Source organism: Stegastes partitus, unplaced genomic scaffold, assembly GCF_000690725.1.
Source record: "Stegastes partitus isolate 25-593 unplaced genomic scaffold, Stegastes_partitus-1.0.2 Scaffold31, whole genome shotgun sequence".
Classification (NCBI taxonomy): Eukaryota; Metazoa; Chordata; class Actinopteri; family Pomacentridae; genus Stegastes; species Stegastes partitus.
This window is the reverse complement of record NW_007577762.1, coordinates 315297-329834: the sequence shown is the minus strand read 5'-3', so window position 1 is coordinate 329834 and position 14538 is coordinate 315297. Positions and strand designations below refer to the sequence as shown.

The 14538-nt window shown below is 39.1% G+C and overlaps 1 protein-coding gene across 1 annotated transcript; it reads right to left on the bottom strand.

Moving 5' to 3' along the window:
* Positions 1–6650: 6650 nt before the first annotated feature.
* cunh1orf52 (chromosome unknown C1orf52 homolog) lies at positions 6651–10986 on the bottom strand. Its single transcript, XM_008299609.1, has 3 exons — positions 10539–10986; positions 9023–9233; positions 6651–8493 (listed from the first exon to the last, which is right to left on the bottom strand). The coding sequence occupies exons 1-3, from the start codon at positions 10836–10838 to the stop codon at positions 8342–8344; spliced, it is 663 nt and encodes a 220-aa protein (XP_008297831.1). The 5' UTR covers positions 10839–10986; the 3' UTR covers positions 6651–8341.
* Between the last annotated feature and the right edge of the window lie 3552 nt (positions 10987–14538).

Below are 14538 nucleotides of genomic sequence, written 5' to 3'. Positions count from 1 at the left end.
AGAAGCCGTTTCCATGAACACTCCTCATCAGACATCTTCCGTCCGCAGCTTCCTGTGAATTGGCACGAACGACATCACATTTCATAAAATGACTTAACAAAGACTCAAATGAACACAAAATAAGCACATGTCATGGCTTCCTCAGTGTGCTGACTCAACAGCGCAGGAGAAATGGTGGAAGTTTGTCTCCCTTTTCTGTTTTCTTTTTTCCTCCTTCAGTCACTTGTGCCCTTTGTGAAGGCAGCAGCAGAACATCTGCTTAGCTGGCCCCTTTTCAGACGGGCTGGCCGGAGAGCGCACAAGGACGAGAGAGAGAGAGAGAGAGAGAGAGGAAAATAAAAGGAATGAGTGTATATATGTGTATGTCCGTGCACGTTTGCATGTGCATGTGGGCGTGTGTTGGGATTTGGGGCTTTGCAGCTGTTGGGGCTCTCCTCCTGATGGCTGCCCATTGTTCCCTCTCTCTGTGTCCCTGGCTCTCTCCCTCTGTCCCGGCCAGTTTATGGGCCTTCCCCTCTTTTTCACTGCACACCGCAACTAAATTTATACCCTTGGACACAAGCCTTTCTCAGGGTATAAATTAGGCTGGATGATCCCTGTCAGAGGAGCATTGCCAAGAGCCTGCAGCTTTACGTTCCAGAGTCACATTATTGTCATAGCCATTCACTTATATTTTATTACTGAAAAAAAAAAATAAAAAAAATCTTAAAGGAATTCCTGTTGTGCCTCATTTATATGAGTGGCTTGTTAAAGTTGTGGACACGTAAATTAGGTTTCGAACAAAATATGGGAGCTTTGATATATTTTTACTGTCAAGAAATCTTTAAATTTTGCCCACTTCCATACAGTTTATGGTCAGACTTACACCCTGAATTAATTGTTTGTCTGGGAAGAAAAGCCATTTAGGCAATAATCAGCTGCTAAAACCGCTTCCATGAGAGCGCTCAGGATAAATGCATTAGTCTGTACACAAAAAAAAATGGTTTAATTAAAGGAATAATTCAGCGCTTTCAAGACCAATAACTTCGTGGCGACGCCGGCCAAGAAATAGTCTGGCACACAAACACTCATAAAACACTGAAATGTTGTTTTTACACAAACTGTGCATGTGCTTCTACACTTTATATTAAACAGACAAGATATAATGTGATGATTTGTGAGCATTAAATGCACCATTTAACTGATTTTTATTATCTTTGCACAGAGCCAGAGTGTACCAGTCTTTATGTAGGCTAAGGTAACAGGATGCTGGCTATAACTTGACATAAGAGAGATGTCAAGCTTAAAACTGGAAACATGAAACGAAAATTCAGAGCAGTGTTTTGCTGTAATGAAGGTAAGAACAAACATTATAAACTATACAACCATATAATAAGCAGCTATAATAAAAGCCAGTATCAGTGAACTGATTGGTGCAAACATAAGCTTTCAGTATCTCCTCATACACTCCAAGATAAGCTCTTATCTCACCTCACATTAACCTGCCTGAGATTTTAACCTAAATGTTCAGCTTGAACAAACATAAAATATTGGGTTTCTTGTCGGCCTAAATGTCTGAAAGTGTTGCAAAAAGATGCAAAGCTAAAATAAATTCCAAAAAAGGCCATATTGGTTGCAGCATCTAGACTAAGAGGCGCACGCAGTGATTCATCGAAGCTAAATTCAGCACTCTAAATCAGGAAAAATAATATTTCATCCAGCGTTGGCTTTTGTATGATGTTGAAACTCCCTTCTGTGCTCACTTTACTGCTTTCATTCTTGTTGCCACCAAGAATCCGAGTTGAATTCATTTTAGCAGATAGCCGTAAACAGCAGAAACAAACCACTCACTAATTAAATATTTTATGGTCAGTGATCACACTAACCATTGTAACTAGGAGGAGATAAATACATCGGAGCTGAGCTGCATCTAATGACTGTTTTCATTATTTATGGCTCTGTCATTTGTTAGGATAAATGCTTTTAGTAGAGAAAAAACAAAAGAGCACACCAGAGCATCATAGATAGTGTGTTCCAAATTTTCAGAAGGAAAGCAAGCATAATAATGAATAAATAAACAGAAGTGAAGAGATAAACAATATAAATACTTGCATGATACATCATTAGTTGTGCTACACCCACACATCTCCACTGACAAGATAAAAAATATCAAAGCTCTCACAGGATCTTTTCTGTGGGCTTCAGATTCCTCACTTTAGTCTAACTGGGTAAACCACAGAACAACAGACAAGATAACAGAATTCACACAGATCCTTCATTTCTGACCAGCGTTCAGGTCAGCTGACCACCACGGGTTGAGACACACACACACACACACACACACACACACACACCGAGAGCCTGAGCTGTCTTTGTGTCTGCTTCAAATTGTTATCAAGAGACAACCTCTGACATGTTTATTGTGACAAGAGGTCAGACTTCTTGTCTCTTGCTACTGTTCTCTACCGTCTGACAGCTGGGACAGCACGTCCCTTTCTCTGACAGCATGAAGTCTGTCTTGCCATGTTCGAAAACTGATTTACTGTGTTGGTACAATCTCACTTGAAGGTTGAAATTCAGTTTTAACACAGTATTGGGTATCTTAAAGAACCCCTCTAGTGAAAATTAAGTTTTTGGTTGTTTTTTTTGTTTTTTTTAATCTTTTTAACATGTTTGTATCGTGACTTATATCATCATGAGTGAAAAAGGCAGCAATGACTAAGCATTTCTGCCTTGCAACTGCCGTGTATTGATGACAGTCTCAAAAACAAAGATTCAGGCATCTGAGGTTTCACACATAACAAACCTAAGTAACCAATCCTGCTGACTTGCAGAGTGGGACTTTCTGTATCATCATTTTTCTTTAAAACATGTATGGGTCAAACATCCATCCATCCATCCATCTATCCATTATCTATACACCGCTTAATCCTCACTAGGGTCGTGGGGGGCTGGAGCCTATCCCAGCTGACTCAGGGTGAAGGCAGGGGACACCCTGGACCGTGCAGCCCTGGGTCAAACATGTATGGCTGAATTACTCCAATTATACAATTTTGCCATTGTGTAGTGTAGAGTCATTTTACAGTGTTTGAGTAGAGTCATAGGAGAGCTGGTGTGCTCAAGCTGCTTTATGTGGCAGAAGCTGATTATAGCATGAGGGGTACATCTATGGCATTTTAAAACTGAAAGCCTCTACATATGCAACATGGAAATCCGTTTCTAGTGATTACACCAATATCCAGAGAGGAACTTTAAACTCAGTTTTTAACTTTTTAATCTATGGTGCTGAACTGGGAACCTGGAACTTGAATTTTCCAAAGTGTTCTTCGCTAAGGGATGAAGTATTCTCTTTGTTTATCTAAATCAGTTGTTGAAAGATATAAAACTACTGAAAAATACCTATAAACATTTGTTTTACTGCATGACTTCGCTGTGTTAATCCACATCATTTTACGATAACATTTTCACAGTACTCTGTAACACAAATTCAGCTATTCCTGACCTATGAGAGCAGCTTTGTGTTTTGAGTTTTGTGGTAAAGATTTTTTAGTTAATCCAATGAGTCTAAAATGGTTTAAAATGGACAGCATCAATATTTGATATTCTGTCCTGCTGACGTTTTTGTGGTTATTATCCATTAAATGCATTCAGATTATATAACAGTTTCCATTGCTGCAAGCAGACCAATGAACGTCCTGCCATTTATCATTCCTGTTCCTATACTACAGTGTGCAGCTATAAGCATTATTTTGTCATTCCATGTGATGCGTTTTTTGTTTTTTTTTTCCTGAAGAACCGATGAGATTTTACAGATGGTCTTGGGTGGTATAGAGGAATGGAACCATTATGTCAGCTTCAAACAAGGGGGAACTTTTGGAAATATTCAGCTGCAATCAGTGGTCCGGTACCACAATGTTACTGTAAATTACAATATTGTGTTACCGTCTGACCATCGTTTGGAAAATTCCACCCCATGCTCAATGTGAGACCAAGAGGAGAGAAGAACCTGTGGTTTATAAAAGCCCAGGCCTGCTCTGAGCCACACACTAACTTTGATCTTTTGTGCTTTCAAAAAAGATTTCAACAATATAACATGGACCAATAGTATTCTGCAAATATGCGTCTGATCTAAAATGAAAGCACAAATGACAGAAGGAATCAGTTTGTTTCCTGCTTCAGAGAGGTTCTGTTTTTTCCTTTTCTGCTCAACATCTGTTTCACACGATCAGTCAGATTGCTGGTGTGAAAAGCAACTGTTTGCCTTGAGAAAACATCCAAGCATGAGTGGAGGTTTTAGAGGAGTCAGTGAGTGTGTTGACATGAAACCACAGACTGGATATACGGATGGATGAACCCTCAATGACATCATGCACTGGTTTCCTGAAGAACAGTTCTGAAGCTCAGTGTGGTGGCTGTCACCATGTAGGTACTGTCTGGCTTCTCTTAGCCCCGGGGTAATCTAAAAAAGAGCAAATAGGTGGAGTGCAAGTGAAGCTGGGACAGACCATCCAAACGTCTCTGAGCCAAGGACAGTGTAAAGACGTGAGTTACAAAAAAAAAAAAATCACTCCTGCGCCGTTGTCATTGATGTGGAAATAAGCTTTAGAGAGCAAAAAAGTTTGTTGTATCAGACTGTAAACATGTTTATTTCTGCTGTAAAGCTGAGGATTTTCATAATAGGGTCTATGGGGATTGACTCACTTTTGGAGAAAGCCTCAAGAGGCCTTTCAAGGAACTGCAGTTTCCAGCACTTCACGCTGGCTTAATTTTTTAGCTTTTGAGGTTGCCAGTTGCACAAAACCAGCATCCTAAACTAGTGGAGAGATATAAAAGAATTTATAAAATATAACTGTAGCCACTGGTCCCTCACGAAGTCGACATATCCTAAGCTTCCTTCTATCACCTGTCTTACTGTCTATTTTAGCAGTGTACTTCGCTCATCTATTTTTATCAGTGTACTACTATTCTTCTGTTGTTGTTGTTTTTATAGTTGCTGCACAAGGAGAGCTGTCACCATGATTCCATTGTAAAGCTCTCTCATTTAATGAAAATTCGTAGTGGCTCTGGATGGAAATGTCAGTATGTCTGTCACTTTGGTTCAAATATCCCAACAACTATTGCATGGACTACCATGAAGTTTGGTAGACATTCATGTTTCCTGGATGATGACACCCACTGACGTTTGTTGACGTTTTCATTTCTGAATTAAATATCTTGACAAGTATTAGTTGAACTGTTTTAAAATGCTAAATAGATTTTCTAGGTCTGTATGGATACATTACACTGACGTTGGAAATGCCCTAACTTTTGATTTAGCACCAACATCCTGTCAAAAAATCCATTTTCTCCAACACTTTGGATTAAATAACTGCTATTCCTATTTCTGTCGCAGTTGAACTTTGTTTTTTTAACCAACTATAGCATACTAACAGACTAAGATGATAAACTAGGTAAACATTACTCACAGAGTAGCTGGCATGTAAAGCCTGCATGTTTTTTATAATACAAAAAATGGGAGACAAAGTACTCATATCAACTCTGGGAGCCCTGCAGCACCAAACTGCAGCCACAACTAAATTTACATACAAGCTGCAACATTGTGCTGACTGTGTGAAACTGTCATAAGTCAGGTAGGAGCAGCTGTTGGCAGCCGGCTCAGTAAAGGTCCCTGAACGCTCAATGGCCATCATGAGGTCTTGACCCTCCAGTCAGTGTGTCAGAATGATAAAAGGTTTGTGTGACTGACACTTCTCGTAGCCCTGAGGAGACCAGGAAACAGCTCTGAGGTATTGGAAATCTCTTGCAATTTAGTTAATAGGTGTCCACAAACATTCCAGTTTTATTTAGACACTGAGAATTTTATTGAGGAGAAATTCGTCAGTGCTTCTCATCAGATTTCAGGATTGTATCGTGTGTAACATAAAACCAAGATGTTCTCCTTTATTAAATGAAGACAAGGTCAGCCATGTGTGACATCCAGTGGGACCCAAAAAATGCTTTACTCTGGTAACACGATCTAAATAACACAAAGAGGCTACGCTAAAAGAATGTTGTGGATATCAAAGACAGTAGCACCACACAAAACACAAAAACTAAGCTGGAGCTGTTGTTTTCCACACTGTGCTCAGAACAGCGCATTGAAAAAGCAACACTCTTCTGGGAAATCTCCAGCTACTAGACTGACAACGAGATGAGTAATTCTTAAACACTGATGGATATGACCTCGCTGGTCGTTGCTCATACAGTCAGAAGGGAGAGAAGAGTTATTTGTTCGTAAATATGGCTGATAAAATCAGCGCGCTAGGTACACATTTCAGACAAGGCCGGGCACATACCTGGAGGCAGGAATTTTATCAGAAGCATATTTACCACTATTTCATGTCAACTTGTGATGACAGATAGGCCAGGAATTCCTCTGATCACTAAACTGTTGCAAAGTGGAAAGTTTTTTAATGCTCGGAAAACCGTTCTATTTACTGCAGTGACCACAGAAATCTAAAGAATGAACCTGTGAATGTAAAATCTACCACCAGGATAATAACGACAATCATTTAAAGCCATTTTAGGCTTTTCTGAGAGATTATTCTCTTTTCTGTTTATATCATGGTTGAAAACTAATTTCCTTTCACCAGTACATTTGTGGAACGAAAATAAATGAATGACAGACATCTCTCTTCAGCACAACACTTTTTATTGCCTAAGTGGAAGATAATGAGTAATAGATCACTGGAAACAAAACTATAAACGTCTCTATATCACTGTTTACACCAGATGAACACGTTTTCTGGAAGAAAGAAAAGGTCCATAAAACAATAAAATGTTCCAATAATCTTGAACAGTAAACCTCGGAAGCTGATTTTATTTATTTTAGCACCGATGTAAAGTGTAATACAAGGTACATGAGTCTGAATAAACAGTCTGTATGCATCAAGTATCTCAAGAGAACTGAGATGAGACAAACTTCCAAACTGAAGTTCAGCCCTCGTTTTTTTTAGGAAACACTACATACATACACAGACCCTGGTTGAAAGTTGGTTCCCAACATTTACACAGTCTGAGGGCACTCTTCACTACAAACATGGAGGGAGGGAGTTCTAGTGTAGCTTAAGAGCGACATCTAGTGGCCATAAGATGGAAGCACAGGCAGCTTTTTAAATTTAAATTTAAACATTTACAATATACTTAATCTAGTTTTAAAAGGAAAGTCACTGAGTTAACACAAGGTACGCACACAGTCGATATTTCAGTGCTGGATAGGTGTTTAGTAATATACAACAAAAACCACAAGCACAGACCAAATACACCACCACAGCCAGACAACACTGTTATTTTAGTTACTTATATTCAAACAAACAGGAGCCAAAGCGAACTCACCAGACCTTCTGTTCACAGCAGATTAAACTAGGGATCGACTGATTATCTTGACTTTGCAGACGATTGGAATCAAATTCACTGTTTTTTTTATGAAAATCAGTCTCTTTAGTGTTTTAACTGATTTACTAATAAAATAAATAAATTTTAAAATGTGTTACTTTGGTTCTGATGCAGCTGCATCTCTGGTCTTGATGTCCTGCCCACAACTCTGTCTGACTGGTTAGATAGGTAACAACCTTGAACAATACACTGATTAAGCTAAACTTGTGTAAAACATAAATAAAAGCTTTTGTTTAAGATTGTTTTTCTATTTTTTATTTAACAGCAGATGTATATTGGTTATAAACATTAACTATCGGTCTCCGTGATTGCTAATAATTAGTATCAGCCCTGAAAAAATACATTATTTGAGTGCTAGATTACACCCTAATTTTAAGTCAAATACTTCTGTAGTTTTGGTCTTCATTCCTACTTATTATGAATTTATTCACAATCTTCTGTGCAAAGTCGTAAGGATTAGAATAAGTCAGATATACAGGTTAAATGAGTCTTAGATCAGATTGCTTGACTGAAAAAGGCCAGTGCTCTGAATATGCTGTAAAGCTGTGTCTAGCAATATTTATCATCAATGTATCTTTGGAACTGAACTCGTAAGTAAAACTATGAAAACACCAACTCTCGTCCTAAGATCCCCAAAATATTTTACAGCAATACACCAGAATCAGGACTGTTAGCTCGACTGTCGAATAATGTTTTGCCCGTTTCCTCAGTGACATAAAGCTTTGTTAAACACAACATTGAAGTAAAATTTTCTTTCATGTGTGGATACATCCATTTGAAAACAGAACAAATACTATACTATTGCAAATCACAGTATGTCAACATATTGATAAAACAACCCTGTATGTTTGTGGCATCCAGCTATGTTCTCTGCTGATGTACAACGCTTAAATTATGAACCGAATCGTGGCTGCTGACAGTTTGGGTCTCATTCGATCTTTTGCCTGAGGATCCTTTTCTCTTCTTCTACAAAGTTCTTGTCAGAGGTCGCTTGTCCCATGTCCCTCTTCCTCTTCTCCTTCTGCTGGAAGGTCTCCACTCGCCGTTTCTTGGCAGACAGAGACTGCTCAGATTCCTCATCTGATCGCCACAGAGGAGATTGGTTGGGTTGGGAAGGTGGAGGTGGAGGGGGAGTGGAAAATAATGGTTTTTAAATTACCCAACAGTGCACTATTCAAATGAAACAAAATTGCTCTAGTTTCACTCAAGAGCAAAGTGGGGAGCGGAGCAAATGTTTTCTGGTTGTTTTTGCATGTTTAGTAAATGCATTGCTCCTCACATCCATTTCCTACTGACATGATGAAGTGGCACAGCTGAAGTTTCACATCCATATAATTGCTCTGGTTTAATGCTTACTCAGTCTTCTTGTTTATCGCAAATGCAAGTAAACTGATCATTTTTTGTGGCTTTAGTTGGCATTTTTTTTTTTTATCTCTGTATGTTTAAATGCATACAAAAATGCTGCAGCATTTAATCACCAGCTCCTGTTGTGTAATCTGTCAGTGAACTGGTGTGGTAACAGTGTGGACAATGAAGCTATAACAGTAATCAGCATTATTTTGTACATTTAAGTAAATAGAAAGGAGTGTGTTTGTCCTGTAGGACCCACCTGAGTCAGAGGGCTGCTCCTCTGCGGGTAAGAACCGGGCATTGCCAGTGTAAGGCTGCGGTGCGTCTTCTCCGTTGTCCTCGTATACATTGGACCACTTTATTGCCATGTCCATCCCTGGAGGAGGACCCTTCTTCTTCTCTGGCTCTGCAGCATAGCTCTCAGGAGGCGGCACAGCATTCGTCTTCCATGGCTTAAATTCTCTGGCAGGCTTCAAGTAACAAGAAAAATGTTTAAGAGAAAAGGAATGAGGAAGAGATGATCCATTGTACATTCGAAGTTGTCCACAGAAAAGCATAGGCAACTCCTTTTGTCCCTACATAGTAAAACAGAAATGATAACACTCGTACTATACATTGTTCACAACGAGTCTCCATAATACAAGATGTCAAATAGTGTTGTGATGATACGATGAGTAATCACTTAGCAAATCTAGATTTAATGCAGACCAACTTCACTTTCACCCCTCTTTCTCTCACTCTTCTATCCCTTAGCTCAGAGGATCAGTGATCAGCACCACAGCCTCACAGAGATACCTCCACCTCCTCACCCTGTCTGTCTGTCTGTCTGTCTGTCTGTCTGTCTGTCTGCTGCTTCTGTGTGGAGTTTTGTGTTCTCCCCATGTTTGTGTGGGTTTTCCCCGAGAGCTCCCTTTTCCTCCCGCAACCTCAAAAACACAAACTCACGGGTAACCAGAAACTGTGAATTGTCCCCAAAATAAGTGAAATCAAGATAATCAAATAACCATAATCAATTGTATTTTTGTAGGTGTGTGCGTCTCTGAGCAAACATGAAATATAATTGCATCACATTGTTGTACAATCACTGGTGGTTCTGATTTAAAAGAACTAAAGCTCTGAAAGTTATTATTGTTATTATGATGATGATGATGATGATTATTATTATTATTATTATTGGACAGGATTCACATGGTGGAACTATATAGCTGTTTAAAACTGATCAATATAATAAAAGTTCACTAAGTGGTGATTTACAAGCATTTCAAACAGCTTCCATTATTGGATGTGATTACATTATGTGGCTACTATCATTGATGATAATGATAATTCATGCTCACGTGCAACATATTGATTACATGTGCACTATTTCACTTCCATGCAATATTTCATTTTAACTTTCATTTCATTTTCCAGGTGCAATATTTATTTTATTATTTCATTATCACATGTGATATTACAGATAACCTCTGTATGATTGCCAGCATTACTTCTCTAATCTAGCCCTTTTTTTTTTTAGCTACTTATTTTTTATTTCGGTAATGTATTAGACTTATATCTTATTGCTTTCTAATTTTAGGCATTTCTTATGTCACCTGTTTTCCTGAGCACAACAATATCCTACAGTGTTAATAAAGTCATAACGGTGGCTGTATATAATCTACAGTGTAATTATCATTGTGTTCACACGACTCTCTCTAAAACATCCCCAACAGTCCGTGACACTTGTATGTGTTGTTGTTAAGTGAGCAGCTGTGATGTGGATCTTTGGCTTTCACCTCTTCGGGCGCTTTGACCGACAGACTGTCCCAGTCGATCTGCTTGTTCAGAGGGTTGTAGAGGAAGGCGGGCTTGGACACGGAGTTGAACAGCTCGTCAGGTCTGGGTAACGGAGCCCCGCCGGGCCCTCGCTTGGTCCCCTGTGAGGAGGACTGAGCCCCGCCGCCCGAAGCTTCTGCCCCCGCTTTCTTCTTTCGACTTTCTCCCTCCTCGTCCGAGTCGCTGCTGTTGCTGCTGTCGCTCAAATCGTCGTAGCTGGAAAAGAAACCCAAAGAGCCGGACTTCTTTTCTTCTGACATCTTGCAGGACGTAATAATCTCACAACGAGGAACAACCTGTTAAGGTGAAAAACCGAGCAGAAGACGAGAACACAGTAGGTGAACCTGAGTCGGTTTAAAGAGTATCTCCGAGACCTACTCCATTTTGAATCAGCCTCCAAAACAGTCGTAAAGCAGGCAAGTAGTGTCGTGACGACTGTCGCAAAGCCGTGTCATTAAAGGAGCAGACCGATTAAAAAACAAGCTGGCCTATACTGCTATTACTACAACTGAACAAATAAAAATAAATGATTTGTATAACTCAGTTGATTTAAAATTCAGCTATTAGTTGAAAATGAACTAAAATGAACTAAGTGTTGCTTTTGTGAAAGGTTTGGACTATGTGCTATTCCAGGGAGGTTATTTCAACTTGCATTAAAACTGAACTGGCTTCAGGTATTTCCTTTAAAAATAAGTGGCTCAATAACTAATAAAAACTTGCTTCACGAAAGGATTCCTGTAAATGCAGACACGCCTTCAGTGCAGCAGAAAGCAGCTTGACACTGCTCTGGGAGAAAACTTCCACGACCTTTTTGAAGTCTCAGGACTGTTTTGACCTCACAGATGCAGCCGGAAAGAGATACATGTATTGGTTATAATCAAATGTTTAATTTGTAAAATATTGTGGCATGTGATGTGTACACTTTATTTAATTGTTGCAGGTTGATTATGTGCATTGAATAGGGTTTTGTTTAAAGGTTTTTCATCTGCTATACAATTTGAGCACATGGAAATAAAGGAACTAAAAGAATTCCAAAAGTGTGTTTGAGTGAAATCCAGCCAAAGTCTGATGAGGTGCATCACGCAAGTGGGGACAACCTGAGTACTGCTAGGTAGTTGAATCCACTTGACAATGTAATTTAAAACACTGCAAAATGAATGTTTTTATCTAATGAGCATTGTTTTTCTTCTGCTGCATTTTATAGGTAATGCGTATCTACTTTTACTTAAAGCAGGGGTGTCCAATCCTGGTCCTCGAGTGCCACAATCCTGCATGTTTTAGATGTTTCCCTCTTCCAACACACCTGATTCAAATGCTCAGGATCGTTATTAGGCTTCTGCAGAGCTTTATGATGAGCTGATCATTTGAATCAGGTGTGTTGGAAGAGGGAAACATCTAAAACATGCAGGATTGTGGCACTCGAGGACCAGGATTGGACACCCCTGACTTAAGGTAACCTTTAAATGCAGCTCTGTGTGACATGGAGTCTTGATAGCGAATACTGTACTTCTTCCATCTCTGGGTGTGTCTTTACTAATAAAACATCTGCTGGTCTACTTCTGATCTTAACTATGAGCATATGTGAGACATAAGCACAAATTAGTTTTTAAAAAGTTAATACACTCATATTTTCAGTTGAATTGCCATAAAACTTTGAATGATGCTCTGTAGATTACATTTTTCCCCCCCGTTTTTAGGCTGCAGCAATAATCAGAAAATGACAAATGACTTATCTCTGACAGTTCAATAAAAATAACCATTAAAATGCAGTTTATCAAAAAAACACAAAGGACAACAGACAAAAATGGTATTGCAGTATTTATCTTAAGGGCTGCTTATGTGCTATTATTGAATACTTTATATTCAAAGCAAATATCAAGGTTAAGCTTACACAGTAGTTGACTTACAATAAGACATTGTTTTTTTTGGTATTGCAAGTTTTCTGAAATGTTATAGTAAAATATGCAAATGAGGTGTTTCATACTTAAAAAAATGTCACAACTCACATTAATTTCTATAACATTTTTTTTTATGTCAGAGAATGTGAAAATACTGTCAACAGATAAAAACAAGCAAATAAAATGAAATGTTCTATAAATCGGGTAAAAACTGGTCAGGTAGAGATTTCTGGCTCAGACCTGTGAGAAAATGGCCTTTAAAGATATATAGTAAATGATCTACAGTGCTTTTATCCAAAGCGCTTTACAATATTTTCTCATGCATCCATTCACACACCAATGGCGACAGAGCTGCCATGCAAGGTGCTGCCTGCCATTGGGAGCAACTTCGGGTTCGGTGTCTTGCCCAAGGACACTTCAACTGTAGAGGGGCCGGGGGATCGAACCACCAACCTTGTGATTGGAGGACAACCTGCTCTACCACCTGAGCCACAGCCACCCTTAGAAGTATTATAATTTATTCTACAGAAACAATTAGGCACAGTGTAGCAAAATAAACACCTTAAATGCATGTATTACATTTATTTTGGATGTTTCCTTGACAGCAGTCTAAAAGAAGACAAGCAAAGCATTCTCAAATCTGAAAACTGACAAATGCATGAAAAACAGGTTTTGCCTAATGCTCTGTTCCACCTTAAAATCGCTATAAGAAGCTGATTGTAATCATGTAAGAACTTGAAGTGATGACGATCTTGTCTAACACTTATCAGAGAGAAAGGAGCTTCTAGGCTCAGAAAAAATGTACATTCACACAGCGAACTTGATTGAATTACTCATCATTAGTAGCCAAATCATATTTTTTTAATTTGGCTCTAAAGCAAACAGGAAAGCAAATCTGTAATGAATCTGAAAGTTTTTCTTATAGACTACACTTTAATGAACCTAGTCAAAGGGTAATTTTCCACATTGTGTGACCGTCAGGGTATCTGAGAGAACTATCTGTATCTGTACAACAACACAGGACATGTGACATGGCAGCATGACTTTCTGCATGTCCACAGTAGAGAAACAGCAGAAGGTCTTTTTTGTGAGAGAAAGCCCAGCCAACAAAGTCACTGACATTTTCTGACCACTAGAGTGCAGCACAGCCACAATAATGAGACATCAGGGAAAACTCTACATAACCCTGATCATTATCCACTAAGTTTTTCATATCAATAATGTTACTGTCAGTTATACTTTTAGAAAACTACTCAAAGTCCAGGTTATTAGGATCATGAACTTTCCTAGTGACTAAAAAGTCTCTGATAGGCCCAAGGAACATGTTTACAACTGAAGTCATTCATTTGTTGCATTAAATGTACCACAAGCTCACCACATGTGAGCATCAGCTCTCACTGAAAGGTCAAAATCTTCCTGCTCTTTCAGTCACAGCCGTTCTTCTGATATTTTAAGAGCCATTTAAGGAACCTTATGTCTGTCTCTGGTGAGCTTTCGTCAGCTAGACTGAGAGGGGCCATGCTCTGCCCTCCTGCACAGGTCAAACACCTACTACAGCGCACATAATGGATGAGGAAACATAAATCTGACAGATATACTGCCCACGGTTTCTCTCTCCAGTCGTCCTTCGCTGTCTTTCCCACCTTCACTGCTCAATAATCACAATGCAGACGCTTCAAATTAGATGCTCTGCATTTCTAAGTGAGCTGGAGGTCAGACCCGTCGTACCCTAAAGGTAAAAGTTCATGTATAGGAACATTTTTGCCCTTTTTTTTCCGTTGTGAGGTCATGAAAGGTTCTTTCTGGCTGTGACTGATTGCTGCTTACATCATATTTTGTCTTCACCTCCTTCTACCGCTCCTTTTTTTGTGTGTGTGGTGAGAGCAGCTGTAGTAGTGTCAGCCCACCAGCAGCAGTAGTAACTGCAATAAATGGGGAGAAAAAAAATCATTGCACCATTTATTTACACAACTAAAAGAAGGTAATATATGCCTTTCTGCCAGCTGAAATCCTCTTTGTGTGTATTTTTTTTAAATAGCAGTGTGTGTGTCTGCAGCAGAGG